The sequence below is a fragment of the Kogia breviceps genome, chromosome 2 (assembly GCF_026419965.1).
Source record: "Kogia breviceps isolate mKogBre1 chromosome 2, mKogBre1 haplotype 1, whole genome shotgun sequence".
Taxonomy (NCBI): domain Eukaryota; kingdom Metazoa; phylum Chordata; class Mammalia; order Artiodactyla; family Physeteridae; genus Kogia; species Kogia breviceps.
Window position 1 is genome coordinate 169,126,652 of NC_081311.1, and position 14,444 is coordinate 169,141,095.

The window sequence follows — 14,444 nt, forward strand, 5'->3', positions numbered from 1 at the left end:
ACAAAACAGAAACAGAGTCACACACGTAGAGAACAGACTTGTGGTTGCCAAGGGGGGTGGGTGGGAAGTACTGGGAGTTTGGGATTAGCAGATACAAACTATTATATATAGTATGAATAAACAACAAGGTCCTACTGTATAGCACAGGGAAGTATATTCAATATCCTGTGATAAACCATAATGGAAGAGAAGATGAACAAGAATATATATATTTATTATATATATATGTATAAAAACTGAGTCACTTTGCTGTACAGCAGAAATTAACACATTGTAAATCAACTATACTTCAACAAAATTTTTTTGAAAAAGTAATTGATCAGGAAGCCTAAGACTCTAGGGCTGCTGAACTCCCTCAGTTTTACTCAATAAATATGTGTTGAGTTCCTACTTTGTGCAGGACAAAGCGTTAGACACAGCTTCTAGGACATCCTTATTTAAAGGCTTATCTTCTCTCTTACCCCTTGTTTTAAGACTAGCTTTAGCTCTCTGCACAGATCTTGCTGGCAGTTTCCTTCTTCCTGTCTAGGGAGAAGCTGCTTTTGTCTTCATTCCAGGTTGTGTGGATGGGTAGTGATGTCAGGTCTATCTAGAGCACCAGCCAGCTTAAGGAAGGTCCTGGGATAAGGGCTTGGGGCCTCTCTTTGTGGTGGAGGAGAGAGGAGGAATTCGTGATAAGCAGAGATGCAGGCCTCTGAATCACATGGAGTCTCAAAGTAGTGAGTACTTTCTACGCACCACATTCTCATTTAACCCTTGGTTGATAAACGATTGTATGAAGGAGATGGTATTGTTTAACTGCATTTTACAGATAAGGAAACTGCCTAGTGACTTATCCAAGGCCACAGAGTATGTGGTGGATCTGAGATATGAATCTGTTTTCTATGTCCTCAAAGGTTCTCCACCACAGTGCATGGGGCCCAGTAGAATTTCAGGTCCAGAGCAAATCATACTGGGCCCGCCTCTCCCATGTTTTTACAAGACAAAATCTGTCTAGAATGTATATCTAATAAAGTAGTAAAGGGAAAACAGGTCATGGACAGGCAGTTTATAGCCTGAGAAGTGAGTATGTGGGCTATGGGTCCACCTTTAAAAATTTTTTTTTGTCTTGATAAGGAGCCTCTAAGGTTATTTTAGAACTAGTGTTACTGAGTTCTTGCCCATACTACAAGGACCTGTTTTCTCCACTAGACAAAAATATGAATGGCTGGTCCAGTTTTGTCTCAAATAATGATTGTGAGGATAAAATAAGGCCCTTTTAAAACTATGGCACTTAAACTTCTAAGGCAGCAGCATCTTTCCAAGGTATCAGGGAACTGTGAAGTAGCTGATTAAAATAAATCCTTGATTACTTGAGATACAGGAAGTGTAGCAGTAGCATTTGGTAACTGTACTTCATAGATACAATCTAAAACCGCATTCAAACCAGCAATTTTAATCTTTCTGAGATTTGGCTCTTCGTAGAGCTTAAAAAAAAAGAGACAAAGCGTAAAATGCCAGTAAGATTAATTAAATTTCTTTTCCTTTGAGCCCTGTCCAAACGTTGACGGAATTAGGACAGAATACAAAGATCAAGAAAAAAAAGCCAGAAAGACGCACGTACACGGACTGTGCCAGTCAATATTGAGGTAAAGAAGTGAGTTTTTGGGGAAAGACCTCAGACATCCCTAGGGACCGCTTTGCTTCGGGACATTCCCTTTGGCAATATTCCAGAATCTTGAGTCCCCAGGGCTCCCCCCAGTGGGAAGGGGAAGATGCGCGTGGCCAGCGCGCGCGTACGCGTGTACACTCACGTGTACACTCACACGCGCGCGCACCCTACACATTCACTCAGCCTGTTTCCTCCGCTCCTCCTCCCCTCGGGGGGCGGGTCTCTTTCTCTTTAAAGAGCAGACGGTCTCCTCGCAAACCCAGGCTCTCTAAGGCCCCGGGGGCCCGGGACCCGAGCTGCTCGCAACCAATGGGCAAGGTGGAGCGGCTCGAGCGCGGCTGACGCTGCACCAATGGGCGCTCGCGGGGGGCGGGGCCAGTGGAGGAGACACTATTGTTGATGAGGAGGAGCGGCAGCGGCGGCGGCGGCTGCACCACCTCGTTGCTGCCGGTCGCGGCCCGGGCGCCCCCCGCACCCCGGACTCCGGCTTCGTCACCCGGTCGCGGGGGCCCTCCATCCGGTCTCGAGAATCCTTCCCCTGCAACCCAACAACAACAAAACCTCACATCTCGCCCAGTCACCGGGGAGGGGGGGGACCATGTCCCAGCGGGTGAGGCGCAATGGGTCCCCCACGCCGGCCGGCTCCCTCGGGGGCGGTGCGGTCGCCACGGCCGGGGGATCCGGGAGCCGCCTGCAGCCCATGAGGGCGACGGTTCCGTTCCAGCTGAAGCAGCAGCAGCAGCAACATGGCAGCCCCACGCGGAGCAACGGCGGCGGCGGCGGCAACAACGGCGGCTGCTGTGGTGGCGCCTCAGGCCCCTCGGGCGGCGGCGGCAGCAGCGGGGCCCCGCGCACCGCCTCGCGCAGCACAAGCCCCACGCGGGGCGGCGGGAGTGCGGCCGCGCGCGCCAGCCCCACGGTGGCCACGCAGACGGGCGCGTCCTCGACGTCCACGCGAGGCACCAGCCCCACGCGCGGCGCCGCGCCAGGGGCCCGCGGGAGCCCCCCACGGCCGCAGCCCCCACCGCCGCTGCTGGGCACCGTGTCGTCGCCTTCCTCGTCGCCCACCCACCTGTGGACAGGCGAGGTGAGCGCGGCCCCACCCGCTGCCCGCGTCCGGCACCGGAGGAGGTCCCCGGAGCAGAGCCGAAGCTCCCCGGAGAGGAGGAGCCCGAGCGCCCCTCTTTGCAAAGCAGGTACGTGCTGGGAGCCGCGCGAAGAGGGGAAGGCGACGGCGGGAAGGGGTCCCGGGCGCGCGCCGCTACCGCGCAGGGACTGCGGCGCTGCCGCGGAGCCGGGGTGGCCGGGGGGCGGGGCCGGGGCGGGGCCCGGGAGGTGCGGCCCAGCCTTGTTCGGGCCATCCCCGCGCCCCCTGCGCCGCTCCCTCCCCGGCCGTCTCATTCATACCTCAGTCGGCCCTGCGTTGGTGCCCGTCCCTGGAGGTGCAGCCGCTAACCTTGTGCTTGGCTTGATGTGTTAATGATAAATCTGGGTTTCTGGCCGCCCGCTGGTTACTGCTTACCCTCTCTTGGGGGTGAGGCTAAGAGTGGTTTGTCACTTCAGTGACATGGTTAATGTTAGTATAGCACGTATCTGCTGCTAAGTATTTCTCTTTCACAGAACAGTTTCAGATTTGGGGGATTCGAATGCACTAGCATAGCAGGTTCGGTTGGGTCCCTGAAGATACATGAGTCTCGGAGCATGTTAGCATTTCCTAAGATTTGCTAAGTGGGTAGCAAGAAGTGAGAAGTAAGTTAAGCAAGATTCTTTTGGGGGGTTTATGGGCTTTGTATGAGGCTCTTGTGTATGTCTGTTACACTGATTTTGTGTTTAGTATGAAAACCAATTTTTTTTTTAAAAAACAAGATCCTAGATTTGTCTCCTTGTTATTATTTTAGGGACCTAAAAATTGTTTTTCTCTGTACTTGAGCTTTTTGGGGGGAAAGTCCTGAATGGAGCTCTTGGGTTCCTTGGGAGTCATTCATAAAGAGGAACTCAAAAGAGAACTTCATATTGTGGAAATGGAAAGAGAAAAAATTTATCATCTGATTGCCTTCCTGTTAGAATCCACTGAAAAGAGAAATGGGTGGTTTTTAGCTTACGTATTAATACTGCCAACGTATACCTTTGTCTTTCCCTATCTCGGGAATTTCTGTTAGAATCTTTAGGCAGAATGGCTGGATATTTCAGGAAACTTAGTACAGTACTTCCTAACCAAATAGAACAGATGAAGTGGTTTCAAGAGTTCATTCAAAAATGCAGGGAATGGGATGAGTCTTTTCTACTGTTTATTTTATCAAAGATTTTAGACAATGAATATTTTCTGGGGAGAGAATTGCGCTGAAGAATGATCAATAGTGTTTTCTGACTAGAACAAGAGTACTGTTTTAAATCTTCTGAAAATGCAAAGTGCTTTTTTTAAACTTTGTTAAAAGAACCCGCTCTTCCTTAAATAATAGCTATTGCTTACTGAGCTCCTTCTTATGGTGGATGATTTACCTACAGGATCTGATTTTAACTCTCACAGGAGGTTTTGGAGAGGTGAAGTAACAAGTGGTGGAGTGGATATTTGGTACTCCAAAACCATGTCTTTTACATTATATCAAGGAGGTAGCTTGATGTGTAAGATAGAACCTGGGAAATACATAACATACCAAAGTGACATATGTGTTTAGGTTTTGAAGCAGCTCTTACAGGTGTCTGGTGGACATAATTGCTTCAGTTTGCCTTCAGCCTTCTGGAGCTGACATTGTGTGGCAGGTGGAAGGGAAGGAGAGCTACTTAAGTGGGCAATTAAGATGGAGGAAGGAGGTGGTGACCCCAGTCTGATAACAGAATCTGGCTACCCTCTCAACTATTTGACCTTTAAAGAAGCAGCAACCTGATGAAAGCCGGGTTAAGTATTAGCAGTGTGTGGAGGAGGAAGGTGCTCTTTTCTTCTCATCGCTAGAAGGGCTTTATTTGCCGGGATCTCGGGCTCCGCCTGTGCCCACTCTTCATGTTTTCCGAAGCTTCTTTCCCTCAGATCTGTCATTCCATAGAGTATTCATGCTGTAAAATTGACCCTTCTCATTAGCTCTCTCACTGCCCCCACCAAAAAACCCCAGAAAAATAAAAACTGTTTTTTCTCCAGTGCAGCACTCTCACCTAGGTATGAAAAGGGATACTGCCTGTTACTAAGTTATACTGAAGTGAATGTCTGATAGCTTCCTTCCCAAGAATGTGTTTTTGTTTCACTCTAGTGAACTTCCATGCAGAGTGGGACAAATATTTTCTGATTTTGTCTTCATAGCACAAACTAGACCATTTGCTGTTTTTCTCAGACTCAATCTGGAAGAAAAGGAGAATCTTTTAAATTGAGACTCCCTTTTAAAAATTAAAAAACTTTTTCCATATTTTTTAATTGAGGTACAGTTGATTTACAAAGTTTCAGGTGTACAGCAGAGACTCCCTTTTTAAAATTTAAAACATTTTAAAAATATTTATTTTAAGTATTTATTTTTGGCTGCGTTGGGTCTTCATTGCTGCACGCGGGCTTTCTCTAGTTGCGGTGAGCAGGTGCTACCTTTTGCTGCCGTGCGCAGGCTTCTCATTGCAGTGGATTCTCTTGTTGCGGATTACGGGCTCTAGGCATGTGGGCTTCTGTAGTTGTGGCTCGCGGGCTCTAGAGCATAGGCTCAGTAGTGGTGGTGCATGGGCTGAGTTGCTCTGTGGCATGTGGGATCTTCCCGGACCAGGCCTCGAACCTGTGTCCCCTGTATTGGTAGGCGGATTCTTAATCACTGTGCCACCAGGGAAGCTCCGAGACTCCCTTTTTGATTGAAGGAGATTACTGCCAGTTTGCAGCCTCAATGAAATGTAGACATGCTTATTGGTAGAGAGCAAGGGCCCACCTTATGAAGTAAACCTCAATGTGACTCAGATTCCAGGGTCCATCTGGATCAGGTTGTCAGCTTCTAGGTGTCTGTAGGATGAATTGGATGGCCTAATCTTTGTTAGGAATCCAGTCTGAAAGTCCCCTATTTGAAGATCTCAGGATCTTTAGGGGGGTGTCCCTATTCAGTCAGCTCCCTACCCAGTTGCTTTATTTCCCCAGGGTTACAGCTAATCATTAGCTAATAGAGTACTTCCTTCAGTTGATTTATTACTTTTTGGAAGTAGTTTCAAGCCCAGTGAAAATAAGTGGCGTTTAGAAATGTTAGTAAATAGAATAAAAGGTGGAGGAGGGCAATACATTTTATCTTCTATGTGCTGGGTGCTTTACGTATGTTATATATTAAAATAGGATTATCATCCCATTTCGTAAAGGAGCACAGGGAGCCTGCCTAAGATTACATAGGTGGTAAACAGCAGAGGGAGGGAGATGCAAGAGGCCGAGGAGATATGGGGACATATGTATATGTATAACTGATTCACTTTGTTATAAAGCAGAAACTAACACACTATTTTAAAGCAATTATACTCCAATAATGATGTTAAAAAAGAAAAAGAAAAAAACCAGAGTATTCAATATAAGGTAATTCAAGCACCCATTCCTGACAGGTATTTTAAACTTCCCACCTTCAGTGCCTGCCATCTCCACGGCGAAGTGGTTTGTTGTTAGGAACTGAGATATGCTTAGAAAAGGTAACTAGGGAACGGTGTTAACTGTAGATAAAATGGTGAAGAAGACAAAGTTTTTATGCCTTCCCTCCTTTTACCTGACTTTGTCTTACCCTATACAGTGTCAAATAGATATATTACAAAAAGGTGGCATAAAGAGGATAGGAGCATAGGCTTTGGGTAGACATTTTGGGTGTTTCTTTTTTAAAAAATTATTTATTTATTTATTTATGGCTGTGTTGGGTCTTAGTTTCTGGGCAAGGGCTTTCTCTAGTTGCAGTGAGTGGGGGCCACTCTTCATCACGGTGCGCGGGCCTATCACTATCGCGGCCTCTCTTGTTGCGGAGCACAGGCTCCAGACGCGCAGCCTCAGTAGTTGTGGCTCACAGGCCCAGTTACTCCGTGGTATGTGGGGTCTTCCCAGACCAGGGCTCGAACCCATGTCCCCTGCATTGGCAGGCAGGCTCTCAACCACTGCGCCACCAGGGAAGCCCAGCATTCTGGGTTTTAATACCGTGTTCTACCACTTTGCAGCCATGTGATGTTAGGAAGCGATTAACTTTCTAACCCTTAACTTTCTCATTTGTAAGGTGATGATGATATTTACTTCATATGGTGCTAAAGATTAAATGAAAGAAAACTGAAAAATACTCAGCACAGTACCTCAGTATAAAAGTTAGCTATTGTGTATCATACTAGTTTTGCTTCTAGTTTTAGTGGATGTAACAAATTGCCAGTGTAGGCTTAGTTTTCATGGTTGTATGAAACTTCAAGTTGCAAAGAACATACAGAACTGTTTCTCAGAGTGTGGTCTGTGCCTTATCTGTACCAGATTCACTCAGGGTCTTTGTTAAAAATGCAAGTTCCCAGACCCTACTCCAGAACTTGAAAGTACCCCCCCAAAATCTAAAAAAATTCAGATTTTGCTGAACTCTAAATTTGAAAAACAGTCCTAGAAGCACTGAAGGGAAATAGTTTGAAAACTCCTCATTAGAGAAAAGGGCATTAGTACAGTATGTATAAAAGTTATTTTTGCAGTGTGGCTGGCTGATAGGTAGATAGCAAGTTGTGTTTTTGCTAATTTTCCACTTACTTTGGATGTATTATGTTGTGTATGAATTTGGTTGTTTATTGAGGTGGGGATGTGGCAAGAGCAGCAACAAGAGATGGATTTCTCTGGACTGATAATCAGGAAGTAGTATAACAGAACTTCAAATTTGCAACATCTTAGACTTCTGCTTTCTAGTACTTTGTGAAGTACACAACTTTAAAAATTAGGTGTTTCTCTAACATTTGAAGGATTGCTGGTAACTTCACACATTCAGGGGAATCCTTTTGGTTTATAATATTTGTATTTTACAAACACTGAAGTTGAGGCAAGTAGAAACTTACTATTAATTCAGCGTCTTGGCTAGTAGAGTTTGTATTGAATTAAGTTCAATTCTGTAAGCTTTGATTGAAGAATGTAAAAGAGAGAACTCCAGAGACTCACAAACCAGCCATGTAAGACAGGTTCATAAGTATATAATGTGAGTACTTTGGGCTCATAGAGAAGTGAGTAATTCTGTGGGGAGTGGGTATAGAAGTTCTGTCAGAGGAGATGGCTTTTGCTCTGGGTTGGAAAGAGAAGAACAGAACATTCCTCTGGATCAGCTGGGTCATAGAGGTGTGAAAATATACATATCATATTCACTCCTGTGTATTAAAATGTAGAGTATAGAATGTTGGGGAGAAAAGAGAGCAGGCAGTCGAGAAAGAGAGTAGAAAGGTAAGTTTTCAGAATGGCCTTGAATAGAATATATGAATTTCAATGTATCCCATGGATAATACCTCTGGAGCCAGATTGTTAGAGTTCAAATCTTGGCATTACTGCTTACTTAGTAGTAGCTATTTAACTTTAGGCAAATTCACTTCACCTGTAAAATGGGGATGCTGACTAATAGTACAGCTGACCCTTGAACAAAGCAGGTTTGAATTGCCCTGGTCCACTTACATGTGGATTTTAAAAAAATAAATAGTACTGCAATATATATGATCCAAAGTTGGTTGAATCTGCACATGTGGAACTGTGGGACCAGATGGCTGAATCTAAAGTTATATGCGGATTTTCTACTATGCAGAGTCGGTGGCCTTAAACCCTCGTTGTTCAAGGGTCAACTATTAATATTTTACAATAGAGGATTGTTAGAAGGATAAAATCTTTGTAAGCTCTTTGTGAGTGTAGGAAGGAATCTCTTGATATTAGCTATTTTCACATCATTTTTATCATCCTCATCATCCAAGGGTTGAGACATTAAAATTAATTTTGTTATATTAGTGGTATTTACATTCTTGGAATGCATAGTGTTGAATAAATACTTAGAATGAATAGGCTATGAATTTAACATGGAGAAGACTCTAGGATAGTAACTCACAGCAGCATCAAGCACATGGATTTAAGTGCTATGGCAGTGGGAATGGCAAGGGTAAAAGAGATTGAGGAGACTTGGATTCAGTACAGTAACCTATTGGATGTAGGGACTGAGAAAGGAGGAGTTGAGGTTAATAGTTGCTTATCTTAATTGAGATAAACGACACAGGAATGCTGGTTTGGGAAGAGAAAAATGAGTCCAGTTCTGGACATACTTAGTTTGTGCTCTCAGGACATCCAGATAATTTTCTAAATTGTGGCAAGTATAGTTTTAGAACTTGCGGATACAGATTGGAGGCAGAAAATTGGCGCTCATTTATTTTGGCTCAGTAAACATTCGTTTAACCCATACTTTATGCTAAGCATTTGCACGTGGACGATACTTGAAATGACTAATCACTAGGATGGATAAGATGATAGGAGAATGCTGAGGATACAACTCTGGGAGAAAACAAGCATTTTAAGGGTAGAAAGAAAAGTCAATGAATAAGCCGGAGAATGCGGTGGTAGAATAGTGTTGAGAAAGCCAAAAGAAAGATTTGGATTTCAAGGAGGAGATGGTAAAGATTTTCAAATTCTCTGAAGATAACAAGTATGCTGAGCCTGGAGAATAGACTTTTTTTTTTTTTTTTTTTTTTTTTTTGGCGGTCCGAGGGCTTCTCACTGTTGTGACCTCTCCCGTTGCGGAGCACGGGCTCAGCGGCCATTGGCTCACGGGCCTCGCCGCTCCGCGGCATGTGGAACCTTACCAGACCAGGGCACGAACCCGTATCCCCTGCATTCGCAGGGGGACTCTCAACCACTGTGCCACCAGGGAAGCCCGAGAATAGACTTTTGAATTTGGCATTTCGGTCCCATTGCTGACCTTTGATTATCATGTTGGGGGCACAAATCAGATTAAAGTGGTGGGTGAGGAAGTAGAGGTAATGATTATAAATTACTCTTTTTTTTTAAGTTTTTTTTTTTTTTGATGTGGATCATTTTAAAAATCTTTATTGAATTTGTTACAATACTGCTTCTGTTTTATGTTTTGGTTTTTTGGCGCGAGGCATGTGGGATCTTAGCTCCCCCGACCAGGGATTGAACCCACACTCCCTGCACTGGAAGGCGAAGTCTTAACCACTGGACCGCCAGGGAGGTCCCTAAATTACTCTTACGGAGTATAAATTACCCATATGTCACTGTAAGGAAGGAATGTGACAAAACAGGACGAAGAATTGTGCTAAGTTCATTTGTTCATAGGATGGGGAGAACTTCAGCATGTTTTATAGGTTTGGGGAAAGGGTTCACAGGAGAATGAACGATTGCAGGTTCAAGAGAAGGAAATAATAGATTGAGCAAGGGCATGGGAAATGTGAGAGGCAGTGGAATCCAGCACATGGTGTAGTCAGGAAATGTCAGAAACGACTAAGGACACTGACACTTCTTTCTCTGAGGACGGAGAGGAGGTAAGGGTGGGTTAAGATAACTCAGCAATAGACAAGAGGGGAATTGAGAAAGTAAGCTACTTCCATCTCCAAACTACTTGAAGAAATAGCATGTTTGTCAAAGACTGTATTTTAAAATTTAAATTCTATTTTTATCAAAGTACATGTATATAATTTAAAATGTCATATGTTACTAAACTTATAATCAAATAAAGTGTTTCCCTTTCACATCTCTCTCCACTCCCACTTCTTGCCTCCTAGAGACAGCCACTTTCACCTCTTAGTGGTTTCCTCTGGTGTTTACCTACATATTTCTAAATAACATACTGATACTGATTCATGATTTCCTTTTTTAAAAATTAATTAATATTTGGCTGCGTTGGGTCTTCGTTGCTATGCGCAGGCTTTCTCTAGTCGCTGTGAGCAGGGGCTACTCTTTGTTGCAGTGTATGGGCTTCTCATTGGGGTGGCTTCTCTTGTTGTGGAGCACGGGCTCTAGGCGTGTGGGCTTCAGTAGTTGTGGCTCGCGGGCTCAGTAGTCGTGGCTTGCGGGCTCTAGAGCGCAGGCTCAGTAGTGTGGTACACAGGCTGAGTTGCTCTGCGGCATGTGGGATCTTCCAAGACCAGGGATTGAACCTGTGTCCCCTGCATTGGCAGGTGGATTCTTAACCACTACACCATCAGGGAAGCCCCTGCTTCAGGATTTCTTTCAGTTTTATGTATTATATAATGACTTCCTACTTTGGAGAAATATAGACATAGATCCCTTATTGCCGTCCTTTCCAATCCTTGCATTGTAGTTACAGCACTCTTGGTTAAGTTATTATTAATGTTTAAATTATTATGACTATGTAAATACTGTTTACAGCAGAACCTTGTGGTATGCTACAATTATATTTCCTTTCTTTATAACTTAAGCTCCTTGAAATTGAAAAAGCTTTTTGTTTGCCTAATTTTCTATGTACCTATGACTAATTCATCCCCAAATTTTTGTAACAAACTTTCTTTTGAGTATTTGAAACACATCAGGTATTTTGTCAGTTTTACTGACAAATGCTTGAAGATAGCCTTTCTGGAATCTTCTATCCTGCTATTCCAAACTGGCTCACATTGATTTCTAGGTCTGTAGCATAGCTATTGCCTTGGAACTTCTCTGGGAACTCCTTCACCTCTTCTGTTTTGGACATCCTGATCTCTGGAACTTGTTTTACGGGAGCATAACCTCCAAAATTTTTTAAGACCTTGAACATCTGTACATATCTGTCTTTGCACTTAATGATTTAACTGGGTATAGAATTCTAGGTTGAAAATAATTTTTCTACTGAAGGTTGAAAGGACTTCATCTTTTCGGTTCTAGAATTGCTTTGAGAAGTCTGATGCCATTCTGATTCTTAATCTTTTGTATGTAATGTGTGTGTGTGTGTTTGTGTGTGTCTGTTGTTTGTTTTATGGAAGTATTACCACCATTCTGAAATGATTGCCTTGGTGTAAGGTGTTTTTTTTCAGTTTTTGTTTTTTCCCCATTCAGAGTGCTAGTTACTCTGTGGAATTTTTCAATCTCAAGACTCTTTGTTTCTGGGAAATTTTTTTCTATCATTTCTCCTTTCTGTTATCTTTGTTTTATATTTTTGGAACCACTGCTATGTAGAACCTCTTGGATTGACCTACAGTTTTCTTATTTCTGTCCTAGTTTCCATCTCTGTATCTTTTTGTTTTTCTTTTTAGCAGATTTATTTTCTATCATTTTAATTGATTTTTAAATTTTAGCTGTAATATTTTCAATTTTCAAGAGAACTTAACCTTGCTTTTTCTTCTCAGTATCTTCTAAGTTATTCCTTGTCAGTGTCTTCTCAAAATATTTATAAAAGGTATAAATACCCTCAAAGTTTTCTTTTGCCTTCTGCATTGTCCTCAGAGCCCTTTCTGTCTTGAGCTTTGTCTTTCTTGTTGGAACCTTTCCTTAGTTTTCTGTTAATATTTAAATAAGACACAAAATTGCTGATTAGGTTTTCAGTCTGTCTGGGTCAGGCTGGTAGACTGGAGGATCTTAAAGTAGAACGATGATGCTGGGTCTCTCAAATGTAGTTTTTTTCCCTTCTCTTGGGCCAGTTTCCCCTGGGTAGAGTCCTGCAATATCAGGCCTGAGGATATGTCTTGTGTCCTTAAATACAGAGCCTGTCTAGTTAATCTCTCTCACGCAGTTTCTCCCAATCTTTTTGCTCTGGAGAAATCCTTGGAATAATTTCCGTTTCTCAGGGAACCCCTGCGTTAATGATCAGTAAGTGGAGATATGATAAAGTAATAGTGCTGTTCTGAGTACGGACTGATTTCTCTGTGGGTCTTTTTATTTGGCCAATTTATATGCTTATTCATTTTGTATAGTTTTCACCTCTACCCTTCTTGGACGAAAACATAGTTAAGCTTAGCTTACCTTTCTTGAAATTAATTCCTTTCCGTAGATTTTCTTTTATAACTCATAAGGCAACCACAGTACGTTGTGATTAAATAATTGGCTTAAGCCAAATGGGATTTAACTTTTCTAAAGGTAGGCTCAGTAGATTTAATTTAAATAAAGTTAGTAAAGTTATTTATTTTTTATTTTTTATTTTTTGTGGTACGCGGGCCTCTCACTGCCGTGGCCTCTCCCGTTTTGGAGCACAGGCTCTGGACGCACAAGCTCAGCAGCCATGGCTCACGGGCCCAGCTGCCCCGCAGCATGCGGGATCCTCCCGGACCGGGGCATGAACCCGCGTCCCCTGCCATCAGCAGGCGGACTCCCAACCACTGCGCCACCAGGGAAGCCCAAAGTTATTTTTTTACAGTGTGAAAATTTATTGGCAAGGTTGTACAGTAAAGCTACTAAAGTGATAAGCCTTGTTTAAGAGTTTGAAAAATTTCCTTGAGTAACTTGCCGTGTCTCAAATATAGGTTTAGCAGAATTATTGTGCACATATGTTGATTTCTTGACCTCATTTGTACTCTGTACATAAAAATTGATATTTAAGAAATTTATCTCTTTAAGGTAAAACGTGTTCTTGGGTTGTGTGTGTGTGTTTTCTGTACATATAGTCAGTTCTGAGTTGAACTTGAAAGGAGCACACCCATGTTTCATTTTCAAATGAAATGAAACCTTTCTTTCCTAGCTCTTGATTCTTGTTAAACAAAATGTTTGTTTATTTATATAAGAAGTTGAAAATGCAGCAAGTTATTCATTGCTTTCCTGTGAATGACAGGATACTTTTCTTTCCAAAGAAATCTGGAAGTTGTATCAGGGCAGATCAGGAAATCTTAATTTGAGTTTATAATTGGACTGCATTTAGACTGGTACCACTTAGACATCTGCTTTCAAAACTTCGTTGAAACCTCTTTTCTGCTGTTGCCTCCTTTCCTGTCTGTTGTCCTTGTGAGTTACACGTTTTTATTCCTTCAGTATTATTTTATTTATTTTTGGCTGTGTTGGGTCTTTGTTGCTGTGCGTGGGCTTTGTCTAGTTTCGGTGAGTGAGGGCTACTCTTCATTGCGGTGCGCAAGCTTCTCATTGCAGTAGCTTCTCTTGTTGCAGAGCAGGGCTCTAGGTGCACGGGCTTCAGTAGTTGTGGCATGCAGGCTCAGTAGTTGTGGCTTGCAGGCTCTAGAGCACAGGCTCAGAGCTGTGGCGCACGGGCTTAGTTGCTCCACACCATGTGGGATCTTCCTGGACCAGGGCTCAAACCCGTGTCCCCTGCATTGGCAGGCGGATTCTTAACCACTGTGCCACCAGGGAAGCCCCAGTATTATTTTAATAGGAAGTCTTTGCTACTGTTTCTTATAAAGCTAGCATGCAGTCAAGGTGAAATTATCTGTAGTTATTCCAAAATAAAAATCTATATAGCATTTTTAATTGATCTATGCTTCTTTATGAGCTAGGGTAAAATTCTTTCGGAAGTAAGTTTAAATTTTGGGGGGAGTTCTTGCCCCCAAGGAACTGATTCTGGAATTGTATGTTTTACAGTTTACCTACCAGCATGTATTCCTCTTTCCTTCCTTCCCCTCTTTTCCTCCCCTTCCCCTGCCTCCCTTTCTTCCTGCCCTCCTTCCCTCTCTCCCTCTTTCTTTCTTCCCCTCCCTTCCTTCCTTCCTTTTCTTTCTTTCTTTCTTCCTTTCCTTCCTTTTCTTTCTTTCTCTTTCTTTCTTTCTTCCCTTCCTCCTTTCCTTCTTTCCTTTCTTTTTCTTTCTTTTCTTTCTTTCTTTCTTTCTTTCTTTCTTTCTTTCTTTCTTTCTTTCTATGCAGGTAATATATGCACATGATAAAAATTATAAGTGGTAAAAGAAAATACAATAAGCACTCTCCCCCTACTTGCCTTAAATTCATTCT

General features: G+C 43.1%; 1 protein-coding gene across 1 annotated transcript in view; it reads left to right on the top strand.

Annotated features, from left to right (window-relative positions):
• The first annotated feature begins 2,057 nt into the window (after window positions 1-2,057).
• FAM117B (family with sequence similarity 117 member B) overlaps window positions 2,058-14,444 on the top strand; it is an 83,094-nt gene continuing 70,707 nt past the window's right edge. The window contains exon 1 of the mRNA XM_059053380.2: window positions 2,058-2,847. Coding sequence (XP_058909363.1) covers window positions 2,250-2,847 — 598 coding nt within the window. The 5' untranslated portion in view covers window positions 2,058-2,249. The remainder of the gene's footprint in view (window positions 2,848-14,444) is intronic.